Source organism: Hyperolius riggenbachi, chromosome 9 (genome assembly GCF_040937935.1).
Source record: "Hyperolius riggenbachi isolate aHypRig1 chromosome 9, aHypRig1.pri, whole genome shotgun sequence".
NCBI classification, from domain to species: domain Eukaryota; kingdom Metazoa; phylum Chordata; class Amphibia; order Anura; family Hyperoliidae; genus Hyperolius; species Hyperolius riggenbachi.
Genome location: NC_090654.1, coordinates 215,615,459 through 215,637,780, shown reverse-complemented (window position 1 = coordinate 215,637,780; position 22,322 = coordinate 215,615,459). Strand labels below are relative to the sequence as shown.

Below are 22,322 nucleotides of genomic sequence, written 5' to 3'. Positions count from 1 at the left end.
ATGACTCTGCATGGGGGCATATCTGGCTGACTAATACTGTGGGGCACCTCTACCTACCAAATGCTGGGGATGCGTCTAGCTACAAAACACTGGGGGCACCTCTGTTTACCTAATACTGGGGTGAACCTCTTCCTACCTAATATTGAGGCACGCCCCCACAAGGGATCCCCCCAAGATTAGCCTTGGGAGAGTTGGTTAAAGTTAGCCATGGAGGGGGTGGTTCAAATTAGCTGTGTGGGGGGATGGTTTACATTAGCAGTGGGGTTAGGGATGGTTAAGGTTAGGCATCGGTAAAGAGGAGGGTTCAGTGTGAGAATAGGTTTATGTTTAGCAGTAGTAAAATATCAGTTTTTATTACTGATATTTTACTATCGTTATTTGCCGATAGTAGTGCATTTTCTGGGCGCCCGGATTTCTATGTGCCCTTTTTTCATGTACACGTTGCAGTAGTCAGGATGGGATATGATTAGGGCTTGCACCAGCTTTTTGGTAGCCTCTGTTATAGGGATGTACTACACTGAGACCTGGGATCCACTACAAAGCGCTGTTGCAATCGCTAGCGATTTGTCGTAGCGCAATGGGAGCGATTTCCCTGCTCCTATACATTAGAATGGAAACCCTCCTAAAATGCTGCATGTCCTGCAATTTGTGGTTTGCCTAATTGCAATTGCTCTAGTAGAATCAGTCCCATCCACTTACATTAGCAAAGCATTTAGGGAAATCGCTAACGATTAAAAGCTATCCCTAAACGCTAAAAGAAAAAAACCCGCGCTCTAGTGGGTTCCTTCCCTCGGGGGCATTTAGCGACATGAATTATTCAGTGTAAGCTGTAAATTACTGTGCGCTTTATATATACATAATGATAATAAAAATATTTGGTGGGGCCACCACCTCTTGCCTGTAAAACAAAAAGTCCTTTCCCAGGTACATTTGCACGCAGTTTTTGCAGGCATATGATCCAGTGCATTATTAAACATTTATAGTAAACAGTTGCTAATGATCAACAAATACCGTAAGTTAAAACAAAATCATTAAATCAAACAGAATCGGCTGTGTAGGAGGAATGGAACCAGCTAAGAATATTAATAAGTGAAGTTCCCTGGGTTTTATTAATGCACTCTCCTTTGCAGCCTTGTATACTGACATGGTAACTACTCATATGTAATTCTCATAGCCACATCATTTACACCAATTTATATATATTTGTCTATTTACAGCGCTTCCCTCTGTCTTATCTCGTATCTCACTCCTGATTGCTGTGTGATAAACTACTGGGATTGTCAGACTCTTATCTTTGTGCAGTTTATTGCTGTACATGGCTTCCTGGCCTCAAAACTATACCCAAGACGAGATAACGATCATATGGTCATACAGTATATGATAAAAAAAATCACTTAGCATCTGTCAGAAGCAGCAGGCTGCAGAAAGGAGACTGATCTGTGCATTTTAAGTGAATCATTTAAAGCGGACCTGAATTCAGAACGTCCTTTCTGCTCTAAAAGGTAAGCAACAGCATAATAACATTTAAAGAAAAACATTTCTTTGTTACAGCTGATACAAATCCTGCAATACATTTGCATTTGCTCTATTTCCTGCTTTCATGGAAGCAGAAATAGGGTTAACACCCTGCGCTTACAAATTAGCTGCCCTGCTGAGGCAGCCAGCTGACACAGCTGAGTGATCAAATAACCGCTTATGATTAGTCACAGTTGAGGGAGAATTAGACAGGCTAAACTCTCTAAATACATACAGGGTGCATTTCTCTATGTTTTCCTTCTGTTCTGTGCAAGAGTGCAGGTCCACGTTAGAGAGCAGCTGTCAGGATTTACAGTGCTTGTGAACTTACTGTAGTGATTATGTTGAAGTCCTACGGGGTACCTGCAAGTATTTATGTTGTGCTTCAGACTAGAGGTGGATGCTTGGGGCCTAAAAGCTGTCCAGGGCACATGTATTACTACAGAGAGTAGATATATGAGCATTGAGTATGGGCGGTGGTAAATTCTGGCCACACATAATTTTACAGGCCCTAATATCCCCCACTCCGCACTGTTTTCAAACCTACCCTTTTCTCTCCCCGAAGTGACATGTGACATGATGAGATGTGTATATACAGTGCCTAGCACACAAATAACTGCTGTGTTCCTTTTTTTCTTTCTCTATCTGAAAGAGTTAAATATCATGTATGTAAGTTGCTGACTCAGTCCTGACTCAGACAGGAAGTGACTACAGTGTGACATTCACTGATAAGAAATGCCAACTATAAAACACTTTCCTAGCAGAAAATGGCTTCTGAGAGCAAGAAAGATAAAAAGGGGAATTTCTTATCAGTGAGGGCCACACTGTAGTCACTTCCTGTCTGAGTCAGCTACATACATACCTGATATTTAACTCTTTCAGGCATAGAAAGAAAAAAAGGAACACAGCATAGTTATTAGTGTGCTCGGCACTGTACATACACATGTCTATCTCATCATGTCACATGTCACTTCGGGTATCCTTTAAGGCTTTGTTCACATTAAAAATTGACAGCGCTACCACAAGCGCTGAGCGACTTATACTGTGATTTGTGAAGAGCTTTTCCCTGCGATTTGCGCTTAGAAAAGCGGTTTTCTAAGCGCTTTTGCTCAGCAATGATTTTTTTTCACTTCCTGATGTTAGTCAGGAAATGAACTCTTTAACCCGAAAATGAATAAATACACTGTATTTATCCATAAAAGGGCTCTGGAAATCGCTATACAAAGCGCTTTTTCGAGCACTTTGTGATTTCCCTATACCCTTCATTGAGCCAAAGCGCTCAGAAAATGGTACACGTATCGCGTTTGCGATTTATTGAAATCGAAATGCTTACACGTGAACACTGTCATAGTAAATCATTACACAAGTGCTTTTAGGGTGTTTTGCAAAATCGCCAACGCTTAAAAAAATCAGCAAATGCTGATAGTGTGAACAAGCCCTATTCTCACATTTGTCTACAAACTAATGAGAGCTTTTTTAATTTTCTAGACAGCATGAAGTGACAGTTCAGAGCTCCAAGACAAGGAAGCAACACTCACTGCCTTGTCTGTACCCTCTCTTTATTGAATTGTGATTGGTGATCTATTTTTAGGCCTCTGACCCACTAGCAGTGCTTTTCTATGCGCTTGTTATTTGGAAAGTACTTGCTAATGTGCCCATTTCTATAACTGCAGATACACTTTAAGAAATCTGTGTCTTTATAAAGGGGAATATAACCCTGCATTTCAACTTTGCTTTAAAACATTATTTACAGCATATTCTATGCAACCAGCATTTTTTTTTTACTAGACCAGCATTGGAAGGGTTACACACAGAGCTTTAAAGTTCCGTGGGTGGAAATGCAGACGCATCCGAAGTTTAGATAGATACATTTAAGTAAACACAATGTAACAAGTGGTGAATGTTACACACTCTCTGGCTGTCCTCCAGCTCCTGCACAGTCAGAGAGTGTGTGTCACATTCCACACTTGTTACATTCTGTTTACTTAAATGTATCTATCTAAACTTCGGATGCGTCTGCATTTCTATCCACAGAACTTTAAAGCTCTATGTGTAACCCTTCCAATACTGGTCTAGTAAAAAAAAAATGCTGGTTGCATATAATATCCTGTAAATAATGTTTTAAAGCAAAGTTGAAATGCAGGGTTATATTCCGCTTTAAGCCCTGTACACATGCTTGATTCAAGTTTGTTGAGGTGGTCATTACCAATCGTGATCACCTCAGCCGATAATCAGGTGTGTGTACAGTAGTCCTTGACCCCCAACTTGCAGTCGATCTGCCCAGCAGATCAACTCACCTGTGCGACGGGTGATTCCTTGTTCATGTTGCTCCCCCGTGTGAAGTAAAACGTGCCTCTCTGTCATCCCTCCTCCGAACCCCACCCGGATTTGCACCAGAACGTGTCCTTAGCTATACAGCTGACTTTGCATCTGAACAGTCCTGCCCACTGATGTCGCCCAAGGGGATCGGGTCCCAACCAGCGATATCCATCAACAGTGTGTATGCACCTTAACATGCTTACAAGAGTAACAGGTTCCCTATAACGAGCTGCTTACACATCTCACAATCTGAGTATAACATTCCCCACCACCCTTGCACAGAAATAGAAATTGACTTGGTTTCCTATACAGGCTGGCATGTTTGCTATTGCTGGTGACAAGAGTGACGATTAGCTGCATAACATAGCTGTGCAGGGAAAGTTTCCCCACACGCAGGCAGGATGTAAAGTTTCCCTCACCGCTGGGATCAGGAGAAATGCTTCCCTAGGACATGTTTGTCTTGTTGTGTATGTGCTGAGAGGCCTCCTGCTGTGGCTGTAAATAGCCTGTTACTCTAACGCACAGCAGGAGGCTCATCCCACAGCCAAGATCGACAAAGGACAATCACTCACACTCTGCGCGGACAATTCCGGATAATCGAGCACTGTTTATACTCCTAAACGTTGCCAATCCATAATCTGTCTGTGGAATGCCATGGAGTTTTGCATCCTGACAAGAGAACCTGTCATTATGGTAATAGTGCTAAAGGATAATTGTACTTTTACAGCAAATATATGAAAAAAAAATCTCCGTTTCGCAAAAAAATTTTTACCCTCCCTTCCCCTACATGAGCATGGGCTGGCCTCTTAATTCCCTCTTCCCACTGGAGTCACCTTCTCTCAGTGCCCTGTAGCCTCCCACCCTTCACCACTGGCCCTGTTGTGTCTAAGGCTAAGTTCACAGTGGGACATTGCTCTGTGGTGAAGCATTAATGGCGCAATGCAAAATCACAACGCAATGTCACACTTAACATATTACGGACACATGTTAAACAGCATTGCGTTATGGTGCATATGCTTGGGTCATAATTAGCTATGGCAGATTTGTCATCATTTTCATTTTTAAACCACCAAATGTTGCCACCATAACAGCGCATGTGCTGTGCAGATGAAAAGCGTACAGTAATTTGTGTAGTTATGTGGTTGTTTGGTTACGTCTTTTTATGGCGCATGCGATATTAAAATCACAGAAGTAATGGATTGTATTGATTATCTTTTCAATTCAGCATCTGCTATAGGCATTACTATGCATATGCAAACATTGTAACTGTCACGGAACAGCCGTGAGAAACGCAGGTGAATCTGGAGAATTCACAATCAGCGGATTGAGGGTGTTTACTGTTGCCCTGGGTGTGTGCGTGTTGCTCAGTTAGAGGCGGAAGTCGCAGAGCTAAATAAGCATCTCGCAACACTGAGAAGCATGCACAACATGGAGAAGAGCTTGGATCTCACGATCCAGACACTGGATGGAACCGTTGAAGATGAGGAGGGTGGAGTACAGCCGGACCAAGAAGCAGAGGCAGCCGCTAGTTGGGTCACAGTTAGAAGGGGTAGGGGAAAAAGTGGCAGGGAGGCTAGTCCCGAGTTGTCCCTCACTAATAAGTATGCTTGTTTGCGTAATATTGGGGAGGATGATTCAGGAGTAGCAATGCTGCAGCAGGATGTGCTCCTTAGCAACCAAGGGGCAGACTGCTGTAACGAGAAAGGGAATAGGAGTGCAGCTAAGGCTAGACAGGTACTGGTGGTAGGGGATTCAATTATTAGGCGCACAGATAGGGTAATCTGTCGAAGAAACCGCGAATGCCGTACAGTCTGTTGCCTCCCGGGTGCTCGGGTTCGGCATGTAGCGGAAATAATTGACAGATTACTGGGTGGGGCTGGGGAAGACCTGGCTGTCATGGTACACATTGGCACCAATGACAAAGTTAGTGGGAGATGGAAGGTCCTCAAAAATGATTTTCAGGTACTTGGAGATAAACTTAAAGCAAGGACCTCTAAGGTGGTGTTTTCTGAAATATTGCCAGTGCCACGTGCTACATCTGAGAGACAGAGGGAGCTTAGGGAGTTAAATAAGTGGCTGAGAAATTGGTGTAGGAAGGAAGGGTTTGGGTTCCTGGAGAACTGGGCAGACTTTGCAGTCGGCTACAGGTTCTACAGCAGGGATGGGCTGCACCTTAATGGGGAGGGTGCAGCTGCATTGGGGGAGAAGATGGCTAAACGGTTGGAGGAGATTTTAAACTAGGATCTGGGGGGAGGCGGGAGGATAAAGTCTCAATACGTAGACAAGATGAGGTAAAAAGACAGTGGGAACCTATCATTATGGAGGGTGGAGAGGGGGGTGGGGACAGTGTAAAGATTAAGGAGGTTGGTAAAAATTCAAGTAGCCAATTTCATGTAAACAAAATTGGTAAATGTGGTGGTAAAAATATAAAGTGCATGGTAACCAATGCTCGGAGCCTTGCAAATAAAATAGACGAACTAGAGTTCATTCTGAATGACAAAGGCTATGACATTGTGGGAATAACCGAGACATGGATGGATGAAAGCCATGACTGGATAGCCAATTTAAAAGGATACAATGTGTTTAGGAGGGATAGAACAGGGAAAAAAGGTGGAGGGGTTTGTCTCTTTGTTAAGAATTCTCTTACAGCTGTCCTCAACGATGAGATGGAGGAAGATTGCGAAGATGTGGAGTCCGTTTGGGTAAATATTCATGGTGGAAATAAAAGTTGCCAATTGCTTATTGGGGTATGCTACAGACCACCTCATATTATTGAAGCTGCAGAACTGCGATTACTACAGCAGATTGAAAAAGCTGCAGGTAAAAATGAGGTCATAATTATGGGCGACTTCAACTTTCCAGACGTTGACTGGAGTATTGAGGCTACCCATTCTGGTAAAAGCAGCAGATTTCTGGCAGCACTACAGGACAATTACTTGACTCAAATGGTAACTGAACCAACTAGGGGGCATGCGTTACTGGATCTGATCATTTCTAATAGACCAGATAATGTATCAAATGTGCAGGTTCAAGAACATTTGGGAAATAGTGATCACAACATGATAACGTTTAATCTGGTGACTGATAGGCCACGGGGCAGCGGGACCACTAAAACTATGAATTTTAGAAAAGCAAAGTTCACTCAAATTAGGCAGGCACTAAGTTTGGTGAACTGGGATAATGTACTACAAGGGGAAGACACTGAAGGGAAATGGCAAGCTTTTAATCTTATACTCAATCAATACTGTAGTATGTATATCCCATATGGAAACAAAATGTCTAGGAATAAAAAAAGGCCTCTATGGATGAATAGAAAGGTTAAAGATAAAATGAAGAGGAAAAAAGAATGCCTATAAGGTCTTAAAACAGGAGGGGACCGAGGCTGCACTAAGCAATTATAAGGAGTGCAATAAAAATTGTAAAAAAGAAATTAGGCAGGCAAAGATTGAAGCTGAAAAACAAATCACTAAGGATATCAAATCTAACCCAAAAAAGTTTTACAAGTACATTAACTCTAAAAAAAGAAAGGTTGACTGTATAGGACTCCTAAAGGATGAGGATGGGAACTCAATGGTGGATGACCAAGGTAAGGCAGAGTTATTAAATGCTTTCTTTGCTTCTGTCTTCACAAAAGAAACAGCACTGTTGCAAACTACAGAGGCAGAAGAGTCTCAATCTTCTAACTGTAATATTAAATACTTAACGCAGGAAGAAGTGAAGGCAAGACTAAATAAATTAAAAATAGACAAGGCTCCTGGCCCGGATGGCATGCATCCTCGGGTCCTAAGGGAATTAAGTTCAGTTATAGATAAACCCCTTTATCTTATCTTTTGTGACTCTCTTGCAACTGGCAGAGTCCCAGTGGATTGGCGTACAGCCCACGTTTTCCCATTATTTAAGAAGGGCAAAAAATCTGATCCAGGAAATTATAGACCTGTAAGTTTAACATCAGTTGTATGCAAACTATTTGAGGGGTTACTAAGAGATACTATACATGACTTCATAGTAGAAAATAATCTTATTTCTCAGCATCAACATGGGTTTACTAAAGACAGGTCCTGTTTGACTAACATGCTCAGCTTTTATGAGGTAGTGAATGCTAATATGGATATTGGGAATGCTGTAGATGTGATATACTTGGACTTTGCAAAGGCCTTCGACACTGTTCCCCACAAAAGTCTGGTGCAAAAGTTGAGGATGCAAGGACTGGGGAAGAGTCTGTGTTCATGGATAGGGAACTGGCTAATGGACAGAAAACAAAGAGTTGTGGTCAATGGATCGTACTCAAAATGGGAGACTGTTAGCAGTGGGGTCCCACAGGGGTCTGTTCTGGGTCCAGTGCTCTTCAATTTATTTATTAATGACCTAGTAGATGCAGTAGTGAGCAATGTTGCTATTTTTGCAGATGATACAAAATTGTGCAGAATCATCAACTCTCAGGAAGATAGTGTCATATTGCAACAGGATCTGGATAGGATGGCTATATGGGCACATACATGGCAGATGAAATTCAATGTTGACAAATGTAAGGTCATGCATTTTGGACGTACTAATGGTCTAGCACCATACAAAATAAATGGGATACAGTTGGGGACATCAAACTTGGAGAAGGACTTAGGAGTACTCATTGACAACAAGTTAAATAATCGTACTCAATGCCAAGCAGCTGCAGCTAAAGCTAACAAAATTTTGGGATGCATTAAAAGGGAAATAAAAACTCGAGATGCTAGCATAATATTGCCCCTGTTTAACTCTCTAGTAAGGCCACATCTGGAATATGGAATTCAGTTCTGGGCACCACATTACAAAAAAGATATTGCAGTTTTAGAGCAGGTGCAGAGACGAGCAACAAAATTGATGCGTGGGATGGAAGGTCTCACTTATCGAGAAAGGTTAGATAAACTGGGTTTATTTAGTCTAGAGAAAAGACGCCTTAGAGGGGATCTAATTAACATGTATAAATACATCAGAGGGCAATATAATACCTTGGCGGATGAGCTTTTTGTCCCTAGGCCTTCTCAAAGGACTAGAGGACATGATCTGCGCATGGAGGAAAAACGTTTTAACCATTTATTTAGGAAAGGGTTCTTTACAGTAAGAGTGATTAAGATGTGGAATGCATTGCCACAGGAAGTCGTTATGGCATACTCTATACCTGCATTTAAAGGGGGCTTAGATGCTTTCCTTGCGTTGAAAGACATCCATGGCTACAATTACTAGGTAATGCCTAATGATGTTGATCCAGGGATTTTATCTGATTGCCATCTGGAGTCGGGAAGGAATTTTTCCCTTTAGGGGCTAATTGGACCATGCCTTGTAAGGGTTTTTTCGCCTTCCTCTGGATCAACAGGGATATGTGAGGGAGCAGGCTGGTGTTGTACTTTATACTGGTTGAACTCGATGGACGTATGTCTTTTTTCAACCAAAATAACTATGTAACAGTCGATTTCCTGATCGCTCCCTGTCGGATCTGTGCAGTCGTGCAAGCGATCAAAAACAACTTCTTTGTGTTTGTAAAACCAGAGATCTGTTCCCCTGTGAGCAAAGCATTCCCCTCCCCCCTCAGGAATGCCTCCCCCCTCAGGAATGTCACACTGGCCACATTCCCTGCAGGGACCAGCTCATTCCCCCTACAGCCAGATGTCTCCATGAAAAGGGCTCGGAAGCTGGCTCCCCAGGGGGGCCCTGAGGAAGCCAGACTCTCCAGCACCGACCAGGGCAGACCTGAAGGCATGTGATGTATGGTTTCTTGTCGATTATATGGCGACTGTACATCACACAGCTATAAAATTCATATAGTCTTATTCAGTAAAATCTGGCCATCGTGCTGATATGAAATTCATCGCGATAGCCTGTCCGGCTATTGAGGTATGACCCTTCTCAAGAACTGGGTCCGCTGCACTAGCCATGTCTATCTGTATTTTCCGACAAGTATGAATCTGTTATCCCCCTAAATATGACTTGTATCATTTGTAAGTTACGGCATTTTATAAGTTTAAACCTATCCACGACAAGAGGCTGGCACCACAAAAATCAAAGTTCAGCTCTTTATTGATTAGTCATTAAGAATGACATAAAGGTCAAAAGATGATAAAAATGGCAATAGCAGCGACAGCCTGCTGTTTCGAGCCTCCTAGCTCTTTCTCAAGCCACTTAGCCATACTTAAAAACATCAACAGGAAGTCCTTATATATATACATATGCGCAGATCAACCAATCAATTCAAAATATCTTAGACCAATGAGAATGCACCATGCAGTAAGCGGACCTGATGGGGAACAAGCATATAAGGCATTCAGCTTACCTAAGGCAGAGTCAGGGTAATGTATTCAGCAGCAGTGTGGCCCCTTCCTATGCGGGTCTCTTTATGGGCCAATATGAGGATTATTTTGTATACACTCATCCGCTATTCCACCAGCATGCTAAGTGCTGGTGGAGATACATAGATGACATTTTTTGCTTGTGGGCAGGGCCACATTCGACCCTGATGGAATTCATTTCCTCGCTGCACTCTAATTGTCCAGTGATCAGGCTAACGGTACATGCCAGTCTGTGTGAGGTCACATTCCTTGATACATGTGTCACAAAAAAGGCGGGGAACCTCATTACTTCACTTTTTGTAAAACCCACTGACAGAAACTCCCTGTTACATTATAACAGCTTCCACCCTCCCTCCGTCAAAAATGCCATACCTTCTGGCCAATTCACTCGAGTTGGGAGAATTGTCATGGACAATGTTGTCCTTGAAGCACAAAAAGATACACTAAAAGAGAAATTTTTAGCAAGGGGTTATCCTGAGCGCACTTTGGTCACCACACGTCGGAATCGACGGGTTGAACGCAAACAATTTCGGATGCCGTTTGTATCCACCTATAATACCAGTAGTGACTTGGTCAGTAAGGTTATTCGGAAACATTGGCATTTGTTGCAGAATGCTTTCCCCAGGGTACCAGAATTTAGGTACCCACCAATGATGTCTTTCAAAAGGGCTCCCACCATACGGGACAAAGTGTTCCACCATCAATTTCCTAATGTTAACCCAGGTAAAGTGCAGGTGAGTGACCCTCCAGTCGATGGGGGGGCCCACGGTAGGCGGCAGATAGGTACCTTCCCGTGCCTTGGCTGTCATTTGTGTAGTCACATAGTCAAGGGGGGCTCGTTTAAGCATCCATCTCGGGGTACACGATTTTTTGTCAAGGGTCGTTACACGTGCGATTCGAGCTATGTTGTATATTTGATTAAATGCCCCTGCGGCTTGGCGTATGTGGGAATTACAACCAAGGCACTGAAGGTTAGAATGTCAGGGCATAAAACTGCTATCCGTAATAAAGACATCACTCAGGCTGTATCCTGTCATTTTACTGAAGCCAGACATAATGTGTCCCAAATGAGAGTTCAGATTATAGATAGTGTGCCCCTTAACTGGAGAGGTAGACTTAGCAGATCTAGTGAACTAGCCAGAAGGGAAGCCTGGTGGATTAGGAAATTGAACGCTATGGGGAATGGGGGCCTGAATCGTGAATACGATCTAAGCTTTTGCATTTAAAGTTTGGGGAAGCCCTATACTGATTTTGGCTATGTCCTTGTAAGTCTGGATCCTTAATGTGTGTGTATATGGTGAACAATGCTTATGTACTATTGCAGTCGCAACCTTTTGGGGGATTTTGCTCTAATTTCTATTTTTTCTTTTTCAGCAAATGCCCGTTGGCTGATGTGGGGGTTTCTGTTCAGCGCAGGAGTGGTAAGCCCTGTTTTCTCTGATAATACATGGGCTGTTGTAGCCCTGTTTTTGTTTATGGCGTTTCCATGGCGGCGGTGGGCGGTGCTGTCTCCCTTAGCAGTCACAGTGTGTTGCGATACCTGTACGCTGCTCTATTTTGATTCCCAGCGTGAGTTGGGATTGGAGGGCGGCTGGGCGCTGCGCTCATTGGTCTGATGGCCCATGTGACTGTGACGTCACTCTCCACTGCCGTCTATGGATGGCGCCGCGCTATGTGTCTACGCTATTGCGCCGCCCGCACTGCTGCTGAATACATTACCCTGACTCTGCCTTAGGTAAGCTGAATGCCTTATATGCTTGTTCCCCATCAGGTCCGCTTACTGCATGGTGCATTCTCATTGGTCTAAGATATTTTGAATTGATTGGTTGATCTGCGCATATGTATGTATATAAGGACTTCCTGTTGATGTTTTTAAGTATGGCTAAGTGGCTTGAGAAAGAGCTAGGAGGCTCGAAACAGCGGGCTGTCGCTGCTATTGCCATTTTTATCATCTTTTGACCTTTATGTCATTCTTAATGACTAATCAATAAAGAGCTGAACTTTGATTTTTGTGGTGCCAGCCTCTTGTCGTAGATTGGATTAAAGGTCCCTATGGTACTGGGATCTAAGGCTTGGGCACACAACCATTTTTTCCTCTACATGGGTGCTCCTCCATCCTCACTTTGTGGACAATAAGTTTAAACCTAAAATCTCTCAGAGGGAATGAACCGTCATTGGTGGGTAATTCAGAGGGGGCCGGCGTTGCCACACCCCCAAACCAGCTTCATCAAAAGTATTTGCAAGGGGCTCTTCCCTCAGTCCTCCAAATTCCATCTGTATGAGAGCGGTCTGCTGCCAGCCAGAGGACATATGGTTGGCGGCCATCTTGCTGAACTTTGAATTTTGCTCTGAAACAAAGAACTTTGCGGAACTTGAAACCAAGGACTTTATGATTCTTCCCACAAAAGGACATCTTTCCATGAAACTAAGTATTTTTCTTTTATTTCTTTTATTTTTCATACTGGCTATTAATGTTTCAATAATTGTTGATTTTAATAATTGTCTGTATTAATTATTTATATTGCTAGTGAATAAAGACTTTATCAAAGTCATTCACTGTTCCGCTACCCTGCTTCTCAGCCGCACAAACTGAACCAGACTTCTGAAGAGACACTGTTGTTACTAGCCAGACAGAATACAGCGTGTTTTAACCTTTTTTATTTGCAGGACTAGTCAGTCAGTCAGGTCCACTGGCCCATACCAGTGGTGGTGGCAGATACCCTGAAATAGTGTGTAAAGTTGTAAGTGCCGTACCTCACAGGCTCCCTTCTGGTCGGGCTGCTGCCCAAATTTCCGTCGGTTTCTGCGCAAAGATCACGCCCACAGCTTGCATGGTCTGTGTGCTGAAACCGATTGGAAGGCAATTTGCGGTCTGACCACTAGGGCTCCTGTGACAGTAACGTCTGCAATAGAATAATGCATTGCGTGCACTACTTTAGCCTCACGCAGAATGTTATACCTCAATGCAACCTGTGCACTGTGAGCGGCGCATACATTTTTTATTGCAGCACACTGTTCTGTTTTAAAAATGTTTATAACGCGTGACTTTAATTAACGCCCGACTGTGAACCTAGCCTCGCAAGCTCTGGCCTATGATGTGCTGATGAGGCAGCGAGTGGCATTTCTCCATTCTCTGTTTGGTAACATCATTGATGAAACATGGCGCTGACTTGATGCTCAGCCAAAAGTATGTAACCATGCGGAACAGGTTTTCAGTTGAGAAAGATCTTTCTTACAACAGACTGTCAACTGAAACCGCTGAATTTCAGCTGACCAAAGTATTATATCTGTGGGCACCGTTTTCTGAGGCAAAGCTGGCACCCTGTGGCTTGCTGAAAAGCTGCTGTCATTTGACTTGACAGTGGCAGAGGGCCCCTGCTAGTGATGCTGCTAGAGGCATTGCTGCAAATAGCCACACAGTCGATACACATTTGAATTCACTCACAGTACAGTACATAAAGAGACTCTGTAACAACATTGTCAGCCTTATTTCTTCTATGCTATAAGTTCCTATACCTGTTCTAATGTGGTCTGTCTTACTGCAGCCTTTCCTAGTTGCACAGTGGCTGCATTATCTCTGTTATATAATCTAATCTTCTTTCCTCTGACAGCTTTGTCGTGCTCAGGCACTCAGTCAGGAATGTGCTGGTCAGCTTGTGATAGGATAGAAGCTATACACACCCTCTCCATGCCCCCTGCAGGCTCTGTGTGAGTCACAGACTAAGCTCCTCTCAGCCTATCACACTCTGGTTAGCAGCCATGTTTTTTGTTTGTAAACGCTGCCTAAAACTGGCAATTACAAACCATGATCGCAGCAGGGAGTGGCAGAAACAGCACAGAGGGGCCCAGGAGAACATAATGAATAGAATGGTATACTTTTTATTGTAAGAATTTTAGAGTACAGATTCTCTATAAGCTAGGTAGACATGCTAGCATTCGAATCTCTACACAACCTAGACCCCGGATACCTGAAGGATTTGTTGTAACTGAGTCTCACCTCCCACAGCTTCAGATCAACAGGATCTAATACCTTGACCATCCCCAGAGCCCAAATAAAAACCTCTGGAGCCAGAGCCTTCTATCATGCTGCTCCTACCCTTTGGAGTGCCTTGCCACACTCAATCAAGACATCTCTAATCCTGGAGGCGTTTAAATCAAAACTAAAACGTAAAATACACACGAAAGCAGGAGGCACCCAAAAAGAGACTACTGTAAACCTCAATATAAAATAATAGATCCTGGTCCTACCTTAAGAAGAAGGCTCACAGTAGAATTTATTTATAAAAAAAAGTCACTTTTTTTTATTTAACACAATGCATTTCATGGCGTAAGCCGCTTCCTCGGGACGTACATCTTTGGGATTCCTATCGGTTCGTGCATGTGCGCCGCACCACACTCCCGACATTTACACTTACTGCTTCATCCGTTGACTTGCATTGCTGCATAATCTGTATGGTAGGCACGGATCATGAGGCAACCTGCTGCAGACTTTGCATCGGAAATGTGGCAGTTTCAATACTCCCTGATTACAGTTGTCCTTTAAGAACTGTGGGGCAAGTTTATCAAAATCAATGCAATCTAGTGCAGAAGCGGAGAACCTGCACAATCTGACCAGTCAGAATCCTCCACACATCTGCTTAATATTGCACCAGTCTTGCTCCAGTTATCTCTGCACTGGTGTTGAAAAATCTTCCCCAGTGTCTTTAGTAGCTCTGCTTAAAACTACATTTAGCCATCGATTTTTACGGACATAACTGAATTAAATGCTGATTTTTCTTTTTATTGTATTATCTTGACCTTCTTTTAAGAAAAAAAAGCAGTGTTACACAGTAGGTGAAAGTGATTTGAGTGACCCTGTGGCAGGCAGGAGAGATGCCATGTTCCATGTAGCGGGTTGCCTGGAGCTATGCGCTGACCTCACCCTAACCAGCAGCTCTTTGGTGTAATCCCTCTGTGGCTGTGGCCTGCCTTCCGCAGCGCGCCGAGCTCTCTTGCTACCCAGAAGCAAACATTATGTTTTATTTCCCAGACTGCCATCCTCCAGTACAATTTTCAGACGTCTCGCATCATGTAACAGCCGCCCGCAATGATCTGCTTCATTTTCCATCGAATTCCCTAATTATGTGTATAACTGGTGTGCAGCTCAGCAGGCAGGCTGTGGCGGGGGGCTGGCGGAGCTGAGGGGGAATGGGAGCTCCGATCTGTCTGCTCTCTGAGAAGTGGGAGAGGATGGAGGCCAGCTCACAGCCTGCAGGTGTTGGGAAAGAGAATTCAGTTACAAAGGGAATTGTATGAAGTAAAGCTCGGCTCAGCCAAGGAAAACTTCAGCTCGGAAGCTGTTCTACCCGCAGAGCGTGCAAAGGTTGGACGACTTGTGGCCCTGCTGCAGTTGTATAGCCGCAGGTTCCAGCATGACTAACAGGGCATGCTGGGAATGATGGTTTCTCATTTGTTATACTTCATATCCTTTCCTGTGTGCCCCGGGGAGTACCCTGATCTTCCAAGCACGCTGCACAGAAGCCTCAGCTATTCTGGCGGCCACAGAAGAGGGACAGCGCTGCTTTCAGGCGGCCAAGCTGAAATCCTATGTATTATTACAGTACAGAGTCACATTATAATAAACTATGATATAGTTTAGGCAAAGGGGGAAATTGACCCAGAGCCCCGACCGCTCCAGGGGTCCCCTTGCCCCCGAACCCCACAAGTGGTCTCCCCAACTGCTTCCCGTGGCCCCCATTTGGTAGTTCAGCTGCCTTGAAGCATCTCACCTGTCTCAGTGGCTGTTCCTTCCTAAATTCCATCTTCAGTCACTTGCCTGCATCTTCTCTATGCCCGGCACATGTTCTTTACACATAACATGCGCCGGATGGGGAAGACGCAGGCAACTGGGCTGAAGACGGATAAAGGGGTGGAACAGCCACCGGGAAAGGTGAGATTTCAAGGCAGCTAAACTACCCAATGGGGGCCACGGGAAGCAGTCAGGGGAGACCACGGGGGGGGGGGGGGTTTGGGGAGGGGGGAGTCCAGAGGCACATGGGCCCTAGGAGCTGACTTTATGGGTGGCAGGGGGCAAGTTACTTTTGCCCCAGGCCCCCCGTGTGGCTTAAACCGGCCCTGGATATAGTAAAACTCTGGTTATTCGTAAACTCAGCCCCCAGGTCCCGACCATGCGCCTGTATTAATATACAATATATGGCAAATCCTGATCTAGTAAATTTCTGATATAGCAAATTACTTGTTCAGGTCCCTTGGTGTTTACTATTAAAGGGATACTACTGTATAAGTGTATTTTTATTTTCAATTGTGCAATGTGTTTAATAATCACTGCATCCATGTATTGTCCTGTACAGCCAGCCCTCATCCAAGTCTGCAACGATCTGCTCATGGCAAGGGACAGAGCCAGAGGGGAATGCTCCATCCTAATCCTGTTGGACCTCTCAGAGGCTTTTGATACAGTTGACCACGAAATCCTGCTTAACAGACTGCAGGAGTACTGTGTCATCAGTTTATCAGTCCTCCAGTGGTTCAGATCATTCCTGACTGACAGAACACAGAGAGTATCCCTAGGTCCTATAATGTCCACAAGGATCAATCTTATCCCCTCTGCTGTTTGCAATCTACATGCTGCCACTCGGTACACTTATCCAACGTCATGGCCTGACGTACCACTGCTACGCCGATGACACACAGCTATACCTGTCCTTCAAACCTGGGGGAACAGACCCTACTCCAAAAATAAACTCTTGCTTAGCTGAGCTACAGGCATGGATGAATGATAACTGGTTGAAACTGAATGCTGACAAAACTGAGGTCCTGTTTGTCCAAAGCCAGCACTCGCCATGAAAACAGCTCTATCCCAAAGCAACACCAATCAGGATTGGAAAATTCAGACATAAACAGCTCCAACCTTGTGCGCAGCCTTGGAGTACTAATCGATGGGGAATTGAGTTTCAGAAACCAAATTTCATCTGTAGTTAAATCTTCCTACTTTCATCTGAAGAACATTGCAAAGATTAAACCTCTGATTCCCCCAGAGGATCTTCCAATCCTAGTCCACGCCTTCATCACATCACGGCTGGACTACTGCAATGCCCTTTATGCTGGCCTCCCTAAAAAGGACCTGCGTCGCCTGCAATTAGTGCAGAATGCTGCTGCTAGATTGCTAACAAACCAGCCTCGCCACTGTCACATTACACCTATCCTTCGCTCACTGCACTGGCTACCAGTAGAATGGAGAATACTCTTCAAGATTGGACTGCTGACATTCAAATCCCTGCACAATCTGGGCCCTGGATACATGAAGGACTTGCTGAAGCTGCACCACACCTCTCACAACCTCAGATCAGCAAGTTCTATAAACTTGGTCACTCCCAGAGTGCACCTCAAAAAATCTGGAGATAGAGCCTTCTGTCATGCTGCCCCTACTCTTTGGAACTCCCTGCCACACCCAGTAAAGACAGCACCATCACTGGAGCTATTCAAATCCAGACTGAAAAGCCACCTGTTTAGCCTGGCATTTCCAGACTTATAAAATTCTTCCTCTGTACCACAATGGTCGGAGCCATGCTTATGCGCTTTGAGTCCCACGGGAGAAAATCGCTTTACAAATGTTATTTGTTGTAGTTGTTGTTATTGTCTGAAAGGAAATAAATATGGCAGCCTCCGTCTCCCTCTCAGTTCAGATGTACTTTAACTAATTATCAGTGTGGAACATGCAACGGATGTTTAAAGGGAACCCGAGGTAAGAGGGATCTGGAGGCTGACATGTTTATTTCTTTTTAAATAATCCACATTGCCTGGCTGTCCTGCTGATCCTTTCTATGATGTCTATGATATCTGACAAGATTAGCTGCATGCTTGTTTCAGGTGTGTGATTTAGGCATACTGACCAGAAAGATCAGCAGGACTGCCAGGCAACTGGTATTGTTTAAAAGGAAATCAATATGAAAGCTTCCATAGGTCTCACACCTCTGGTTCCTTTTAAAGCCCTTTATCACCCCACCTGAATTCTTGTTGTCAGTAAATGTAAATAAGGGGCCATGCAATCACTCATACCATAATCCTATTGTCAGGTCAGCTGGATAGCGTACTGGTAAGGCCCCACATTTCAGTGTGAGAGGTGCCATAGGAAAACATGGGACTTACTTTGAAAATCAGTTGACCGGCTTTCAGTTATAACTGAGAGCAACTGATTAGGTGTAAATGGGGCCTTAGGCTGTTGCTCTTGATGTGGAATTTGAACCATTTGACCAGGGTTTGAATCCTGGTTCTATCCAGTACGCGTAACAGTCTTTGGGCAAGGCACCCTTCAGTCATGTGACCAAAGATTCATATGTGGGGGGTGGGGTGTTTAAAAATGGCAGCTACTCACTGCCCAGGGCAGAACCATCCCACCTGATGCTATCCAGCTCCTTGCTTTGATGCCAAGAGGCAAACTGTTCGTGGCCAGCATTGCTGGAACATTGCAAAAATCAAGCACCTCATCCCCCCCAGAAGATCTGCCAACCTTAGTCCATGCCTTCATCACATCCCGACTGGACTACTGTAATGCTCTCTACACTGGCCTTCCAAAAAAGGTCTTGTACCGCCTACAGCTGATACAGAATACTGCTGCCAGACTGCTAACCAACGGATCCCGTCAGTGCCACATAACGCCAGTCCTGCACTCCCTTCACTGGCTACCTATATTCAAGATCGGCCTATTGACATTTCAATCCCTGAATAATCTAGGCCCTGGATACATGAAAGATATGTTGCAGTTGCGTAGCAATCCTCGCATTCTCATATCCACAGGTTCTAATAATCTAGTCATACCCAGAGTCCACTTGGAAACTTTTGGTCCCAGAGCCTTCTGTCATGCTGCCCCTACGTTTTGGAACTCCTTACCTCAACAGATCAGGACAGCTCCATCCCGGGACGTGTTTAAATCCAGACTGAAAACCCACCTGTTCAGTTTGGCATTTGCAGAAATATAACTTTTGTTGTGTGAATACTTCATCCTACTACCAATTACTGACTCTGAGAGAGCCTAAGCACTTTGAGTCCTATGGGAGAAAAGCGCTATAGAAATGTTATTGTATTATTATTGTATATTCCTGCTCATTTCCCTCCCTGCTCAGTATGTAATGCACCACATATCCCGTTCCCCGCCTTCCACATGTTTTTTATAAAATCCATGTGTAACTTTCATCTCACTGTCTTGCCTTCAGTAACGGAATTGTTGTCACTGATATTTGATTTACAGCTTTTATAAAGACACTGGGGAGGGTGTGGGAAGGGTTAAATACTTTTTAACCTACTGAGCAGGGGTAAAGAAGATGAGATTCTGCCGAGTTAAACCTGCAGTGCTAGCCTCAAAGCGCTAATCTCAGCCTGGGAGGAACCAGGCAATCAGATCTGTGCTCACAGGGAACCTGTACCTCCTACAGTGTGACAATGGTTGCCATGGAAACATCACAGGATCATGCTGCCACTCTTCCTGGAATGTGGTGTACCTTATACAGTGCAATAAGTGTGACAATGGTTACCATGGAAGCATCGCAGGATCATTCTCTCACCCTTCCCGAAATGTGGTGTACCTCATACAGTGCAATAAGTGTGACAATGGTTGCCATGGAAACATCACAGGATCATTCTGCCACCATTCCCATAATGTGGCATACCTCGTACAGTGCAATAAGTGTGACAATGGTTGTTATGGAAACATCACAGGATCATACTGATGATACTCTTCCCAGAGTGTGGTGTAAAAAAGAATGAAGCTATGAAGACACAAAGATAACTACTCAATGCAACTCGGTCATCATTTTTCCCAGATTGGGCACAATGGTTAAGATGTGAATGTTCTGGTTTTAGAAGGTGGCTTTGGATCTGTTCAGGACTGGACAACATTTGAATTGAGAAGAGGATGATGATCTTGATCAATACAAGGCAGACAGTGTTCATTACTGAACGTAGCTTTCAGTATCTCTGCCCAACATCTATCTACATGACCCCTTCACTGCTCTACATCCCCCTTTCCTCGCATCTGACTCTTAGGTCCGGTTCACGCGGCACTTGCAGCAATTGCGGCATCTGACGCTCAAGCCTTGTCCGGTCAAATAAATCAACAGCACTCTTTAAACAATGGTATTAGCGTTTTTTGTCATTCACGTAAAAGCTGCGTTCAATCCCGTCGTCTCATCTCATCAGCTACATTCGGCTCTTCTGTGCCCCCTTGGGTGATCAAACCGCAACGCGACGACCACATGACTGGAACTGATGCCAAACTCTTCTCATCGGCACAAAAGCGTTTAGCATTGGCTAAGCGAAACTTCCCAGAGCGGCCATCTGAACCAGTCCTTAATGCCTTTTTCACATGGGAGACTAAAGGTGGTGAGACTAAAGGTGGCTCGGCACTTGATACCTGCAGTGAAGAGGTTGCCCCCCCACCCACCCACATCTGAGCACGGTCACAGCTGTGCTCAGACGCAGTATCTCATGCTTCTCTGCTGCTGTGCCACTGTCCTAATGGCACTGCCCCTGCCTTAATACCACTGCATGTCAAATGACGACACTTGTGGGGTAACAGACGCTGCCATTTAGCTGCGGAAAGAGGCTTGCGGCTGCCAGACACAAGCATGCCCCCATGTAAAAGGGGCCTTACTCAGCTGTTATCTGTGATTTACATTGCATCCTGTTGCCTCCTTCTGCATTCAGAATGTGCCCTTATGTAAATGTTTGGTAGTTGACTCCGCATTCCCAGCATCTGGCCAAAGAAATCGCTCCTGAAAATGAAATCTGAGAGAAATTACCATCAGTTGAAATAAAGAGAGTATCACATACAGTACAGTTTCTGTGGGAAACCGTACATAGACTCTAGGTGCTCCGTCAGTGTAAGTCACCCCTGTCCCTTTAATAAGGTAGGGAGAGGTCTCCCGGCTGAGGCTGTGCAGCTCTGAAGGGGTAGTGAAATGGCACATTACTGCCATATGGAGCTCTTAGCTGCCCCCGGGGGCCAATTTAGAGAGCTGAATCTATATCGCGCTGCTCTTTCAGCGCTCTATCCAGCCTTCCCTCATCATCTCTGCACAGTTCTCATTAGCGAGCGGCACAACTTATGTTGCATGAATCTCAGATCTTGGCTTAATTAACCCCATTGCTTCCTGAAGTGGATGCACTAAATAGCAATTAATTATGTCATTTCTCTGCCCGCCATTAATGGCAGGAGCTGGCAGCGCAGTCATATTGTGTCCACTTGCTGTGTAGTCTGACTTCGGCAGTCTGCAGCCGACTCTCCCGCTGTTACTGAACTACACGTCCTAGCAGGATGTTCCCATCACCGCTTCAACATCCTGAGATTTAGCAGACAATTTATCAGCCAGGCCAAGCGGTGATCTCTTGTTTGCCGGCCAACCGCAGTCAGTCCCCGGTGGGAGGGGGTGTTAACGATCATGGAGGTTGATTATTACTATTCTGCCCCTTTATAAGGAAAGGGCCAATGGTTGCTGCTAACTACCCTCTTCAGCTGAATAATCACAGAGCACTTAGCTGAGACACCTGTCACAAATACGCCTTACAGCTTTACTGCATAGATCAAACTCAATGGCCTTTTTTTTTTTTTTTAAAGATACTTTATAGATGGTGCAACTGAGATGCCTTCGTGGTGATTAAGTAATTATGTTGATTGCTTAATTACAGATTTAATTACAGAATCCTCATAACTGCATTCTCAAGAGAGACTACCTTGAATGGTTCTTTGCTGTGAGCTTTGCGGTCTTGCTTATGCGCAGTCTAGTCAATAAAGAACACCGCAAAAAGTGTCGCTATTACTGCTGTGTGGCCGCTCACAAATGGGTGCAAGCAAGGTCTAATGCTGGGAATACACAAGTCGATTCTGAGCTGATAAGATGGTTAGATAGATAATTACCTACATGTCCGATCACCGTTCTATCATTTTGCACTCGATTTGTCATTGAAGTGAATTGAAAAAAGATCAGAAAAACGAGAGGAAGATCAGAGAATCGAGCGGGCAAAACAATCGGTCGCAGAATTGAGCGCCAGAATCGACCCGTGTATTTCCAGCATAAGGACTTGGGTATGCAGGAGTGCTCTGACGGCACGGAAATGTAAAAAAAAATTGTGCACAGCCTGCGCTCTGATTTTCCTGTTACTCCGTGTCTTCCTCCT

General features: G+C 44.4%; 1 protein-coding gene across 1 annotated transcript in view; it reads left to right on the top strand.

The window, feature by feature from the left end:
• SHQ1 (SHQ1, H/ACA ribonucleoprotein assembly factor) overlaps window positions 1-12,030 on the top strand; it is a 215,177-nt gene extending 203,147 nt beyond the window's left edge. The window contains exons 12-13 of the mRNA XM_068253995.1: window positions 11,529-11,575; window positions 11,926-12,030. Coding sequence (XP_068110096.1) covers window positions 11,529-11,575; window positions 11,926-11,984 — 106 coding nt within the window. The 3' untranslated portion in view covers window positions 11,985-12,030. The remainder of the gene's footprint in view (window positions 1-11,528; window positions 11,576-11,925) is intronic.
• The last annotated feature ends 10,292 nt before the right edge of the window (window positions 12,031-22,322 follow it).